We start from the raw sequence: 15,256 nt of genomic DNA on the forward strand, positions 1-15,256 counted from the left end.
AGAATGAATCACCTTTGTCCAGTATTGACCCAATTTTGGACACTTCCATAGCATATGAAGGAGAATGCTAGTCTCCACATCACACCTTGGGCGTAGGGGAGAATCCCCCCTGTGCCATTCACAGAGGCTCATGTGGTGTGTGATGAATAATGAAAAGCTGAGTAAGCTCCTTGGCGGATGAGAATGATAACTTGGGTGCATTATGTAGGACAGTGGACCAATCCATCAGAAATAGGTCCTACATCTTCCAACCATTAAGCTCTGCAATTGAGAGACATGTCTCTGGACACTTGGGATAAAAAGGAAGAATATAGGGATGAAAATTGTCCTTTTCTAGAAAGTGAGGTACATTCTACAGATTCTCAATGGAGTTTGAGTCTGGGCTCTGACTAGGCCATGCAAGGACATTCACCTTTTTCTCCTTCAACGACTGTGTGGTCATTTTGCTGTGTGCTTTGGGTCATTGTCAAGTTGGAAGGTAAACCTTCTTCCCATTGACAACTTTCTGGCAGAGGTCAGCAGATTTTTCTCAAGAATTTGAATGTATTTTGCCCCATCCATTTTTCCTTCTATCCTGACAAAAGCTCCAGTCCCTGCTGCAAAGAAACACCCCCATAATAGGATATTACCACCTCCATGCTTTACTTTTTTTTTAAGTGTCCTCTGACCACATTGAAGATTATGAGGCCACATGGAAAAGGGTGTTATGGTCAGATGATGCCTAGTACACACGACTGTTTTTTCCGTCGGATAAAAAAACCGACGATTTTCCCGACAGAATTCCTCTCAGCCTGCCTTGCATACACACACTCAGACAAAAGTCCGTCCGACCAAAGCGGTTTTGTACAACACGTATGACGGCACTATAAAGAGGAAGTTCCATTCCAACGGCGCCACACTTTGGGTTGCCTTTGCTGATCCTCGTGTTAGTAAAAGTTTGGCAAGTGACGATTCGCGCGGAATTCCCGGGCAAAAGCTCTCATAGCAGTTTTCCCGTCGGAAAAAAACGGTCGTGTGTACGAGGCATGAGACTAAAATTTAATTATTTGGCCTCAACACCAAACTATATGGCTGGCGGAAATCCAATACAGCTCACAATCCAAACAACACCATTTCCACAGTAAAGTATGGAGGTGGTAATATCCTGTTATGACAATGACCTAACATGACAATGACCTAAAGCACACAGCAAAAATTACCACACAGTGGTTAAAGGAGAAAAAGGCGAATGTCCTTGCATGGCCGCCTATTCAGAGCCCAGACTCAAACCGCATTGAAAATCTGTGGAATGACTTGAACACTGCAGTCCACAAACGGTCACCATCAAATTTAACTGAACTTGAGCAGTTCTGCAAAGAAAAGTTGGCAAATATTGCAAAAGTTAGTAACGAGATATTCCAACAGACTAATAGCTGTAATTAAAGCAAAAAGTGGTTCAACAAAATACTGACATAAGAAGGGGGTGATCATTTTTCCAACTCAGTTATTCAGTTTATTTTTCTGACACGTTGATGTTCGATCATCTACTTGTATGTTATAAGTTGCACTAATAAATACAGCTGCATAAAACAGACTGTAAGTCATCATTTCAGGCTGCAAAGAGGGGGTCATTCTTTTCTAAACCCACTGTAAAACAACTTAAAAAAATGACTAATGCTGCGTACACACGACCATTTTTTACGACGTTAAAAACGACAATGTTAAAAACGTTGTGAAAAATTAGAGCATGTTCGAAATTTTTAATAGCCATTTTTTACATCGTGAAAAATGCTCTGGAGCCCACACATGATCATTTTTAATGACATAAAAAAAAAAAACTAAATTTTTTACAACCCGAAAAACGGTCGTGTGTACGCGGCATTATGCCTAGTACACACAAACGTTTTTTCTGTTGGATAATAAAAAAACTATGGTTTTCCCGTCACAATTTCTCACAGGCTGCCTTGCATACACACGTCAGACAAAAGTCCGCCCGTCCAAAGCGCGGTGATGTACAACACGTACGATGGCACTATAAAAGGGGAAGTTCCATTCCAACGGCGCCACCCTTTTGGTTGCTTTTGCTGATCCTCGTTTTAGTAAAAGTTTGGTGAGACGATTTGCACTTTTCATGCGCTGCATTAAACTAAGCAATAATTTGCAGCGTGATGAATGTGCCATCTCCATTACGAATGCTAGTTTTACCAGAAAGTGCGCTTCCATCTCATACTTGATTCTGAGCATGCAGGGTTTTCTGCCTTTCGGAAAACCATACAGACAAACGGATTTCCTGCTCTGATTTTTGGCTTGACGGGAAAAAAGATCCCGATCTATTTTTGTCCATCAATTTTCCCGTCAGGAAAAACTGCGATTGAGCATACACATGGCCGGGATTCCTGACAAAAAGCTCTCATAGCAGTTTACCCGTCGGAAAAAACGGTCGTGTGTACGGGGCATTAGACTTTTATTGGCTTTCTTATGTATCATTACACTCAACCCAATTACATTTATCGTATATACTCGAGTATAAGCCGACCCGAATATAAGCGGAGGCACCTAATTTTACCACAAAAAAAGGGTAAAACTTATCGACTCGAGTATAAGCCTAGGGTGTCCATCTGCATGCCTCACTGTGTCCATGTGCATGCCTCACTGTGCCCATGCCTAGACTGACGTTTAACATGGGAGTCTATGGAAGTGCTCCCCAGCCGTAGGTCCCCCAGACAAGAAACTGCACACTTGTAGAGGAAGAGTGGGTCTACATGTGTGCAAAGTTTGGGGTCCAGGGGACCTATGGCTGGCCGGTACTGGGTCCCCAAAGTCCAGGAGATCAGGCGCAAAAAGGTGACTCGAGTATAAGCCGAGTGGGGCATTATCATGACAAAAAAATGTGCTGAAAAACTCGGCTTATACTCGAGTATATACGGTAAATCCCTTTTTAGGCAAAGGGGATTTGTCCTTTTGGAAGCCAAATGAACTGGTCCAATTCAGTCACCAAATTATACCCTTTAAGATCTTTCATAAAATAGACTGCTTATTTATTATCTAGATTGCACATTTATGGCTATTGAGTATTAAGTGGAAGTTCAGGGCACCGTCACCAGCTGGTGAAAAGTTTGGCATCTATTGATCATGAGATCAGATGCTCCTTCAGCTGCAAAGACCTTCCCTTTACCCCACTATTCCCCTATTCCCGCCTGAGAGATGGTTGAGAACGTTCCCTTTGTGAGAGGGAACTCTTTAAGTGGCGATCTGTTTATTAACAGAACACCACTAGACAGGTAGAAGGTGTACTTACTATAAGGTTGCTTGCTACGACACAGGGTGGTTCTAGCAAGTAATTGCCCACTTGTTAACAGGAGAAGTTGGGACGCTCCCACTCTCCACCCAGACCTATCACACCTCCAGTGCTCTGAAAGTTAGGACTGGAAGAGGGAAAAGAAATGAGCACCCTGATGTAAAATAAGGGGGGGGGGGGGTTGTGCTGGTAAGGAGGGCTGCAATGCAAAGAGTGGACTGCTATGCAGAGGGGGCATGTATTGTAAAGGAGGGAGACTTATGTAAAGGGTTGTCGTCATGTAAACATTGGGGACTGTAATGTTAAGCGACTGTCTGGAGTTAAAGGGCAGAGAAGCCCCTTTAGGCCTGCAGTATAGCCTTTGCCTCTAGTGCCCCCTCCAGTTGTTCCCTATTTTGTCCCTAGAGCTGCTACACAGGACAATGTATCCTCCCCCACTGAGTTGCTCTCACATCTGGGCCCCTTGCTCCAGTCCATGTTAATCTGAATTCTGGAGCTGTGCCCCATCCGGGCCTCTACTTCCTTGTTTACCCATTACCGGAACAGCTCCCATTTGGTACATAGTACCACTCGGCAGCCCTCTTCTCTGGAGGTACCCATAACCTACAAGGTTGACCGAGACCTGCTCTAGCTGTTCCCTACTTGGATAAGGACCTGAATCCTCCAGGTCTCTTAGGCACACCTATTACTTCTCAGAGTATCGCCCCTTGTGTTCAGTCTAATGTCCTCTCCTGGCATCCGTAATCTGGGATGCTCAGATGACCTCCTGTGATGGAAGGCAGCATTATGGATTCTTGCGTTCAGTATCTTGCAAAAACATTTACATCTAATTCTATTTTACCACTTGCCGACTGTCCCATTCTTCCAGAAGCACATTTGTGAGGTCAGGCACTGATGTTGGACGAGAAGGCCTGGCTCACAGTCTCCACTCTAATCCCAAAGGTGGGAGCATGAAATTGTCCAAAATGTCTTGGTTATCTGACGCCTTAAGAGTTCCCTTCACTGGAACTAAGGGGCCAAGCCCAACCCCTGAGAAACAACCCCACACCATAAACCATCTTCCACCAAATGATTTGGACCAGTGCACAAAGCAAGGTCCATAAAGACATGGATGAGCTAGTTTGGGGTGTAGGAACTTGACTGACCTAAACCTGATAGAAAACCTTTGAGATGAATTAGAGCGGAGACTGCGACTCAGGCCTTATCATCCATGTCATGCCAAGTTCATGTGCGTGTACAGGCAGGCATCCCAATACTTTTGGCAATATAGTGTATGTTGAATGGGTAGACTATGGTTTAATTTTCACAAGTACATTATCAGCCATTTAAGTACTTCTGATTTATATGCAGCCAAATGTGGGCATCTTCCAGAATAACTGATGAAATGAAAGCAGACGGGACCTACATACAAGGACAGTGAGAGAGAATCGTGTGTACATCGCATTTATAGTATTTACCTTCCTTGATTATATCTATGACATCATTGGCATTAAAGCTAAGCTCGTCTGTATCTTGTGCATCATATGCATATAGGGCCTTGCATTGTGGCACGCTTGGTTTTGGTTTAGGCTGAGGTTTGGGTCTTCCGCCTCCTGGAGGGGGCCGGTTTGTTGTCTGCCGGCGTGCACTGTGAAGAAAAAAAAAAAAAAGGCAGGTGAAGTGACATTTAAGTAAATGTTATCGATCTGCACATGCTCAGTACATGCATACATTTAAAGTGGTTGTAAAGTCAGAAGGTCATTTTATCTTAATGCATTCCATGCATTAAGATAAAAAGCCTTCTGTGTGCAGCAGTCCCCCGTCCCCCCAATACTTACCTGAGCCCCATCTCTGTCCAGCGATGTCCACGAGTGTCTCGGCTGTCCGGGACTCTCCCTCCTGATTGCCCGACACAGCAGCAGTGTCATTGGCTCTCACTGCTGTCAAAAGTATGTTAGCCAATGAAGAGAGAGGGGGCGGGGGCTGAACCGCAGCTCTGGGTCTGAATGGACACACGGAGCTGCAGTTCGGCTCGGTGCCCCATAGCAAGATGCTTGCTTTGGGGGCATGCAACCGGAGGGAGGGGCCAGGAGCTTCAGTCAGGGACCCGAGAATAAGGAAGATCAGGGCTTCTCCATGCAATCCACTGCACAGAGCGGGTAAGCACAACATGTTTGTTATTTATATAGAAAGAGAGAGAGAAAAAAAGGAGGCTTTAGTATCACTTTAAGCTCTCATTGGACATGATTGGAATAGACTGACCAGCAGATGGCGCTGTTTTACAGAAAATGACAAATCTTTCTGTAGCAGATTAAAGAACCGTCAATTCACAGGTCACAATTCTCCCAATAAGCACCAATAAGAACTACATGCTCGGAGAGCCAATTACATGTTTATGTTATATCATAAATTAACTGATATGGGAAGCTAATTGCAGTTGTCAAGCAAAGCAATGAACTGTAAGAACTATGATAACCTGTAAGTATCCATTAAAATGACAGATTTATAATAATGAATTTTATAGATGCGACTTGCAGCACATTACATATTCACTATGTGATCAGAGATAACATTTCATAAACAATATATTTATTCCTTCTAAAGCTAAACTCCAGGTAGATGTAAAAATAAAAACAATAATTTAACAGAAACCAGCAGGACTGAAGCCTGCCATAGATGGTGCGATTTTCTGTCCTGCAACCTTGGGCTGCAGGACAGAAAATCGCTCAACTCCCCCACATTCACCCAGTCAGTGTTCATGGGGAATCCCTCCTCTGGAGCAATTGTGTTCTCCCGCTGGGTGGGCGCACCTGCCAGCAGAACAACGCGATTGCTAGCAGCTATAGCTGATGGCAATAATCGCATGAAAAATCTGACATGCGGTTTGTACCCAAGTCAATTGAAGGATCAACTTGGGTGCCATCAGCCTGCCCATACATGGTTCAAATCTTGGCTCCCTGCTGAACTGGCCAAGATTCAAACTGTCTATGGCCAGCTCAACAGAGGGGGGGATTTGATGTAATAAATATGTTTTGACATGCTGACAGGAGGAAAAGGCAGAAGAATGGCCATAACAGTGCATTGCTGATTCGCTATTCAATCAGCAGGCTAGGGGGGTGTGTTATTGACTAAACTATGTTACCGATGCACTGAAGGTTGGAAAAGAAGAAATTAATTGATTGCAGTGTAGGGGTTAAGACCTATAAAATCTTAATGTAGTTATCACTTTTAGGCTGCTTTCACATTGAGGCGTGCAGCCATGGTGACGGTATAGCCGCGCTATTTGTAGCGCGGCTATACCGTCGTATTTACCGCGATATTCGGGCGCTAGCGGTGAGGTTTTAACCCCCGCTAGCGTCCGTTGCGGGCGGTATTACCGCGCTTTCCCATTGATTTCAATGGGAAGGCGCGGTATAGGAGCTGTGAACACACCGCTCCTATACCGCGGTAAAGATGCAGCTAGCAGGACTTTTGGAGCGCTCCTGCTAGCGCACCGCTTCAGTGTGAAAGCCTTCGGGCTTTCACATTGAACACTACAGGGCAGGTTTTTTCATGCGGTATAGCAGCGCTATTTTTAGCGCTGTACCGCATGAAAAACGCCTCAATGTGAAAGGGGCCTTAATTACAGCATACCATCGTGGGTGCGCGATATACGCCGATACTCACGCTCATGTCCTGGACGTACAGGACGTGAGCGCGAGAGTAGCCGAGCCTGCCCGACTATACTCGAGTGTACTGCGCTCGGTATATGCCGGCGCAGTATTCAAACTCAGCGCGGGAAAGCAGGGAGGACGCCGCAGAAGGACGCCGGACCCGACGAAGGAGGACACCCGAAGCCGCAGACGGACGCAGGACCCGACGAGGCTGCCGATGGACGCCGAGCAAGACACCAAAACTGTAAGTACTAAAATGTTTTTTTTACAGGAATGTCGGGTCCACTTTAGGGGTGCGCCCTATACGCCGGAGCGCGCAATACCCCGATAAATACGGTACATTTGCTCTATTAGATCTCATGGAAAAACACATAAGCAATATATTTTATAAGGTATCTAAACCCCCAAAACTTTTTATATATTGCAGCTTAGCATTCCTTAGATGTGGTGGTTATATTCACTCCCCCCCCCCCCCCCCCAAAAAAAAATGACATGCCAAATGTGGCATGTAAGGAAGTGAGGTGTGCTTAAAGCGGAAGTTCCACTTCTGGGTGCAACTCCATTTTAAGTCGATTCATGAAATTTGAGCTGGGCACATATCTGCAGTGTTTTGTTATATCTCTTCAAAGCACTATGTCCTGTAGCTGTCTCCTGCTCCGTTCTTCTGTTATCAGCCTGATAACTCCTGTCAAGCTCTCCATCACATATGATAAAAGCATCCAGAGTTTTGTGTTGGGGAGGATGCTATAAATAGATTAGTAGAGCCCTGGACTATTCAACAAACAGAGCTGAAAGTCTCTACCTATGAGGAAAGGGGGTGTGTGCATCTTTCCTCCAATCAGCTGTCTTGGCTGTATGCCCAAACTTTACTGCATTGTTGAACAGGAAGAGAAAATCTAAACAGGATGTGCACTTTCTAAACAGAATATAAATGTGAAGACAGCAGATATACATGTGAAACTTATGTAGGGAGATTTGTTTCATCCCTGAGTATCATCTGAGGCTGTTCACTTTACTGGATCTATGTGAGGATTTACATCCACTTTAATGCTGGCCATACACTATATGATAAATCAGACAGAATGTGGTCATTTATAGGTAGATTCAGAAAGAGTTAGGCCGGCTTATCTACAGATAAGCCGACCTAACTCAGAATCTACGCCGACTTATGTTTAAGTGTATTCTCAAACAGAGATACACTTAAACATATCTAAGATACGACGGCTTGCGCCGTCCTATCTTAGGTTGCAATATTGAGGCTGGCCGCTAGGTGGCGCTTCCACTGCGGTCGGCGTAGAATATGTAAATTAGTAGATACGCCGATTCACGAACGTACGCCCGGTCGACGCAGTACATTTACGCTGTTTACGTAAGAGATAGGCCGCCTAAAGTTAGAGCTGGGCCCTAGGTGGCATTGCCAATGTTCAAGTATGTCCGCCGTTCCCGCGTCGAAATTCGAAATTTTTACGTCGTTTGCGCAAGTCGTCCGTGAATAGGGATTTACGTAGTTTACGTCCACGTCGAAATCAATAGGCCCGTGCGGCGTACTTAGCCGCAATGCACACTGGGAAATGTAGGCGCCCGGCGCATGCGCAGTTGCAGAAAAACGTCAATCACATCGGGTCAAGCCTCATTAGCATTAAACACGCCCCCTCAGACAAATTTGAATTAGGCGCCCTTACGCCCGCCCGCTTTAGGCTACGCCGCCGTAACTTAGCAGGCAAGTACTTTGAGAATCAAGTACTTGCCTCGCTAACTTACGGCGGCGTAGCCTAAACACGCTAAGCTACGCTGCCACAACTTTGCACCATTCTCTCTGAATCTACCTATTCGACAGTTCATTCATTTTTCAGCCAGTTAATGGGCACAAATCTGTAATCGGTTGGGACGTTTTTGAGCCCAAAAAAGCGAAGGACAAGTTTGCAAATTTTCTGCTGAACGAACGATAAATTGAAAAGGTTAATGTGTTTCCCGTCCAAACCACCTGTTTGCACTAGGTATATGTAAAACAAAAAATTTATTCATTTATGTCCACTGAACAATTTACATGATGGCACTATCGTTTGCTCTCACGGCCGAATGTTCGTTTTTCGAAAAAGTGCTCAAAATATTTTTCGCATAGTGTATGGCCAGCAGAAGTCTAAACCGGTGTGTGGAAAATGACAGAATTTCATATCCTTACTAATCTGTGAAGACAGAACTCGTGATTTGAATGCCGGTTACTCCAACACCTCAGAACACATGGAAAATACGCAGTTTAGCTCCTAGAACATTTGGCTTTGGCGTTGATAGAACTGCAGTCTCAGCTACAGCTTTGAGATTAATCAGCTTTTAATTTCCTGTTCATAAACAACATTTGACCTCATCCTAATATCAGAACATGTGGTAGACGTTTACATTACATATGGCTGCTGTATAGGACGCATCTAAATATAGACGTACAATAAATATCCTGCCGTATCATACATGATCCTGGAGCAGAATGAGATTGTGCAACGTGTCATGTCTGAGGATACTTTCCATATATGTCCCTTTCTGCTTAGTTGTAAAGCATTTTTTGCAGAGTATAGATCATTTTATAGCTTAAAACTTTTTTTTTTGGTGTGTGTAAAATATACGTTTCATGGCACATTTTATTGCTACCTGTGGTTTTATTTACACTGATGCTTTAGTCTAGTTAAAACAACATTGTCTCAATATTAAACCACTAAGCGCGTTAGCAGCAGCTACTGAGTACAAAGAGCCTTTGACTTGTAGTGGTCAATGTTTCTGTGGTCTCTTGTGTGTCCTCATAACGGTGTCTCTGTTTACTGCACTGCAAAAATGTCATCATATAATCTTCCTTTAAAGCATTTCTAAAGCCCAATTTTTTTTTATTAAAATAATAATCATGTTATACTCATCTACTCTCTGCAATAGTATTGTGCAGCTCTGAACCTCCTCTTCTGGGGTCCCTCGCCGACGCGTTCAGCTCCTCCCATAGCAAGCGGCTTGCTATAGTGGCAGATGTGTGGGCTCGCTCCTGAGCTTGGCTGTGTGGGTCCATAGACCCACACAGCCTGGCTAAGACACGCCCTCCACTCTCAGGATTTGACTGACAGCAGGAAGGGCCAATAGCTACCAATGCTACTCAATCTTCTGTGGGAAGAGAAGAACTGCAGCTGGGCACAGCACTGGATCAATACTAGAGCTGCACGAATAATCGTTAACCACTTAAGACCCGGGCCTTTAGGCAGCTAAAGGACCCGGACAGTTTTTGCGATTCGGCACTGCGTTGCTTTAACTGACAATTGCGCGGTCGTGCGACGTGGCTCCCAAACAAAATTGGCGTCCCTTTTTTCCCCACAAATAGAGCTTTCTTTTGGTGGTATTTGATCACCTCTGCGGTTTTTATTTTTTGCGCTATAAACAAAAATAGAGCGACAATTTTGAAAACAATTCAATATTTTTTACTTTTTTCTATAATAAATATCCCCCAAAAATATATAAAATATTGTTTTTCCTCAGTTTAGGCCGATACGCATTCTTCTACCTATTTTTGGTAAAAAAAAAAAAATTGCAATAAGCGTTTATCGATTGGTTTGCGCAAAATTTATAGCGTTTACAAAAAAGGGGATAGTTTTATTGCATTTTTTTTTTTTTTTAATACTAATGGCGGCGATCAGCGATTTTTTTCATGACTGCGATATTATGGCGGACACTTTTGACACATTTTTGGGACCATTGTCATTTTTTACAGCAAAAAATGCATTTAAAATGCATTGTTTACTGTGAAAATGACAGATGCAGTTTGGGAGTTAACCACAAGGGGGCGCTGAAGGGGTTATGTGTGACCTCATGTGTGTTTACAACTGTAGGGGGGTGTGGCTGTAGGTGTGACGTCATTGATTGTTATTCCCTATAAAAGGGAACACACGATCGATGACAGCGCCACAGTGAAGAATGGGAAGCTGTGTTTACACACAGCTCTCCCAGTTCTTCAGCTCCGGGGACCAATCACGGGACTCCAGCGGCGATCGGGTTCCGTGATTCCTGCGGCCACGGTTACGGAGCTTCGGACCGGGTCGCGTGCGTGCGACCCCCACGGCTGGGCTTAGAGAGCCATGTACATGTTCGTGGATGTGCCCAGCCGTGCCATTCTGCCGACGTATATCGTCAGTAGGGGGTCCCTAAGTGGTTAAAAAAATAAATAAATAAAATCGCAATCTCAATTCAACCCTCTTCACATAATTTGTAATAAAAACATCTTTGCCATTCTGAAGCTTCCCTCCAACCACTTTGCATATTATTTTATATATTGTGATTCTGTACTTGCCAAATATGCTGCAGAAATCTCCCTCCACCGAGTCTGGCTGCATCCATATGAACTGTGGGCAGCTGAAGCTGCTACCTGTTCACTTCCTGGGTTTGCACAGACACACACCTCCAGCTCTGCAGCTCTTATTGGCACTCGTATGACTCGTCTCCCCTCCCTTCCTGGCAAACTCTCAGGAGAGTGTGTTTTATCGTTCAGCGATCCGTCAGTGTTTTAATCGTTCGGCTGAACGATTAAAACACTGACGGATCGCTGAACGATAAAAGCCCGCTGGGTTGAATGAAAAAAAAAAACTGTGCAAACACATAATCACATCTTTGAAAGATCGCAACTCAAAGGTTTGTATGTAGGGGACTTACTGTACATACACTTTAGGACACAGAATCTTTAATACAGTACTGAGTATATCTTACCCTGCAACACCTTGGTCCGGCACACGCAGGAAATCCAAGCTTTGTGGTTGCTCTAGACTTCTGGCTGAAGCTCCAGCGACTTGCCTTGGTAAAGATGGGTGGTCCATAGAAGGATGGTTTGTTCTAGAGTTGCTATATTGCCTTCCATGTTTCGGTTGCGGATGCCCATACTGGGAACCTTGTATCAACCCATTTTGATATGACCCTTTTATCATAAAAAAAAAAAAAAATATATATTACTGCAATTATATAATGCAATGTGACACCAATTTCCAAACTCTTTTAGAATACGAATGATGAAATATACCACAGCAAAGCATGGCGTACAGTATTGAGTACTCATTGTCCGTTCAAATATTACGTTTTTATCCGAAGGTAGCTTTTGAGAAACTTTTTTTTTTTTTTTTACACTTTTCAAACTTGTTTTTTTTTGTACCAAATTTCCATAATTATGTTGAATTCAGGAATACAAATTGGCAAGTTCCACCTTCAATGACCATCAGACAAAGCACATTGCTGAACAACTGCTGCAAGAACATCAATTACACGATAGACCACTTACCGTATTTTCCGGCGTATAAGGCGACCGGGCGTATAAGACGACCCCCTAATTTTACAGTTGTTTTTTAAGATTTTTTGCTTGTACTCATCGTATAAGACAACCCCCCTTCCGAGGCTTCCGACGCTTCATATTTCTTCCTTCTGGAGCCATTTTCTTCTTCCTTCTTGCTGGAGCTGGAGCCAATCACGGCGAGCGATGTATTCTATTAATGAATACAAAGCCTGCTTGGATTGGCAGAGGCTGTAACATCATCAGCCCATGCCTCTCTGACTCTCAAAGCCAATCCAAGCAGGCTACTGTATATAGCCTGCTCGGATTGGCAGAGGTTGTTACTCCAATCTGAGCAGGCTCTGTATTAATTTGAATACATCGCTCACCGGGATTGGCTAAGAGGAATATACTGTATGTAGCCAAAGCTACATCCAGTATTACCGCACATCCAGCAGGCATCCGAGCAGTTGACCCGGCGTATAAGACGACCCCTGCTTTTTGGCCAGTTTTTTTAAGTGTAAAAGGTAGTCTTATACGCCAGAAAATACAGTATATCACTTTTAGTTAAAAGCTCAAGCTGGCCATAGATGGAGCCAAATTTTTGGAGAACCAGCTGAATTTTGATCTATATGTGGCTGCTCCCACCCGACAGAAGTCAATCAACTATCAACTTCTGATTAATGGACTCGTCTTAAAAAATTCTCGAATAGCGGCTGCAACCATTGATCAGTGTATTCTGATGGCAGAGAGTCCCTGCTGTCTGAATACTCTGGCCCGGATTCAGAAAGAATTTACGCCGGCGTATCCATAGATACGCCACGTAAATTCAAATCTGCGCCGGCGTATCGTCTTTCTGTATTCAGAAAGCAAGATACGCTGACATTAGCCTTACGACTGGCATAAGTCTCTTACGCCGTCGTATCTTAGGGTGCATTCTCACGCTGGCCGCTAGGTGGCGCTTCCATCGTTTTCAGCGTAGAGTGTGCAAATTACCTAGTTACGCCGATTCACAAACGTACGTGCGCCCGGCGGTAGTTGTTTGCGTAAGTCGTTTTCGTCATAACGTTGCTCCTGCTATTAGGTGGCGCAGCCAATGTCAAGTAAGGACGTCGTTCACGCTTCGAAATTTGAATTTTTTACGTTGTTTGCGCAAGTCGTTCGCGAATAGGGCTGGACGTCATTTACATTCACGTCGAAACCAATACGTAGTTGCGGCATACTCGGGAGCAATGCACACTGGGATATGTACACGGACGGCACATGCGCCGTTCGTACAAAACGTCAATCACGTCAGGTCATCATCGATTTACATAAAACACGCCCCCTTCCACATTTGAATTCCGCGCGCTTACGCCGGCCCCATTTACGAATACTGCACTTGCTCCTGTAAGTTGTATTTATGCTACGCCGACGCAATACGCTGCGCCGCCGTAACTTAAAGCGCAGCTACGTGAATCTACCCCAATGTCTCAGTGGGGAGGATATTTCTATCCACCTAGAGTATGCAAAACGATCAATGGCTTGCCTTAAGCCAGCCATAGAATGTTCAGATCTTAGCCGGTTCAGCAGGTACCAGCCTAGATTCAAACCATGTATAGGCAGGCTAATTGTACCCAAGTCGATTTGATCGATAAAAAGCTACTAGCAATAATCACTGAGTGTTCTCCTGATAGGACGGCTCCTTGCACGCTGACTGTGTTGATGGGTTGCAGGAAAGAACATTGCTCCATCTATGGCCGGCTTTACATAGATATTTGCATAGATTGAAACTGAAATATTAGGTGCAATAAAGTACAATCCCTGTACAGTACTACTACTAAATAGGAAGCACAGGTATTTGTAGAGCGAGTATATAGGTTTGCACAGGTGTAAATGTATTTTTCTGTTAAAAGTAGAGCACATAAAAAAAATAAAAAAAAAGTTCTATGAAAAACACTACATTCCCTTTAAAGTATTTGCATGCTATACTTTGATCAGCCATATTCCTACGACTACCAACCTAAGATTTAATAGAACACCCTTTTGCTGCCAAAATAGACACTTTTTCCATTGAGGAATGAACGCCACTAGACCTCTGAAGGTATGCTTTGGTATCCGACACCAAGCTATCAGTAGAACATTCTTTAAATCCTGTAAATTGCAAGATAGGGCCTTTATGGATCAGACCTGTTTTTACAGCACATCCCACAGAGAGAGGCCAAGTCAACACCTCAAAACACCGTTTTTGCAGTGTGGCAGGGCTCCTTATCCTGCTGAAAGAGGACACTGCCATCAGGGAATACAGTTTCCATGAAGGGGTGTACTTGGTCAGCAACAATGTTTAGCTAGGTGATACGTTTTAAAGGAACATACACATGAATAGTAGGACCTAAGGTTTCCCAGCAGAACATTTCCCAAAGCATTATAGTACCTCCGCTGGCTTGCATTCTTCCCATACTGCAACCTGGTGCCATCTCCAGATAAGCGACGCATACGTACCGGCACCCTGCCATCCACATGATATAAAAGAAAACCTTAATTCATCAGCCCTTTTCTTTCTTCCATTGCTCCATGGTCTATTGCTGATGCTCATGTGTAGGGCTGTCTTAATATTGTGGGCCCCTGGGCAAAGTAATACACTGGGGCCCCTACCAGGCTGCCCCAATTTACAACCCCTCTTCTGAAGAATTATAGTATGAATGGTTGATTGATTTTATTGAAAGTATTAATATATTTTTAATTCTATTTTAAACAATGAGAACACATGCCATAAATCAAAGACTAATCAACACAATGGGCACAGTACAGAGGAAGGCAGAAAGACACAGTACAGGGTAGGTCAGCAGGGCACAGTACTGGTTCTGGCACGCTGCCCAGGACACGCCATCCTGGTACAGCTTAGTAAAAGCATGACTGTCCCAGCAAATCTGTGACAGTTGGCAAGTATGATGTAATGCAAGATTATCATGGGGCCACCATGCACCTGGGCAGTGCCCATGCATTAAGATGGCCCTGCTCATGTGCCCTTTGGCTGCTGTAGAAATGGGTCAGCATGGGCACCCTGACAGATCAGCGGCTATGAAGCCC

General features: G+C 44.2%; 1 protein-coding gene across 1 annotated transcript in view; it reads right to left on the bottom strand.

The window, feature by feature from the left end:
• Positions 1 to 15,256, bottom strand: part of MYO1E (myosin IE) — a 267,148-nt gene that overhangs the window by 3,304 nt on the left and 248,588 nt on the right. Inside the window, exons 26-27 of the mRNA XM_040342781.1 lie at positions 11,638 to 11,842; positions 4,735 to 4,904 (exon numbers count right to left, since the gene is read on the bottom strand). Of these exons, the coding sequence (XP_040198715.1) occupies positions 4,735 to 4,904; positions 11,638 to 11,842 (375 nt within the window). The remainder of the gene's footprint in view (positions 1 to 4,734; positions 4,905 to 11,637; positions 11,843 to 15,256) is intronic.

The sequence above is a fragment of the Rana temporaria genome, chromosome 3 (assembly GCF_905171775.1).
Source record: "Rana temporaria chromosome 3, aRanTem1.1, whole genome shotgun sequence".
In the NCBI taxonomy this organism is placed as follows: domain Eukaryota; kingdom Metazoa; phylum Chordata; class Amphibia; order Anura; family Ranidae; genus Rana; species Rana temporaria.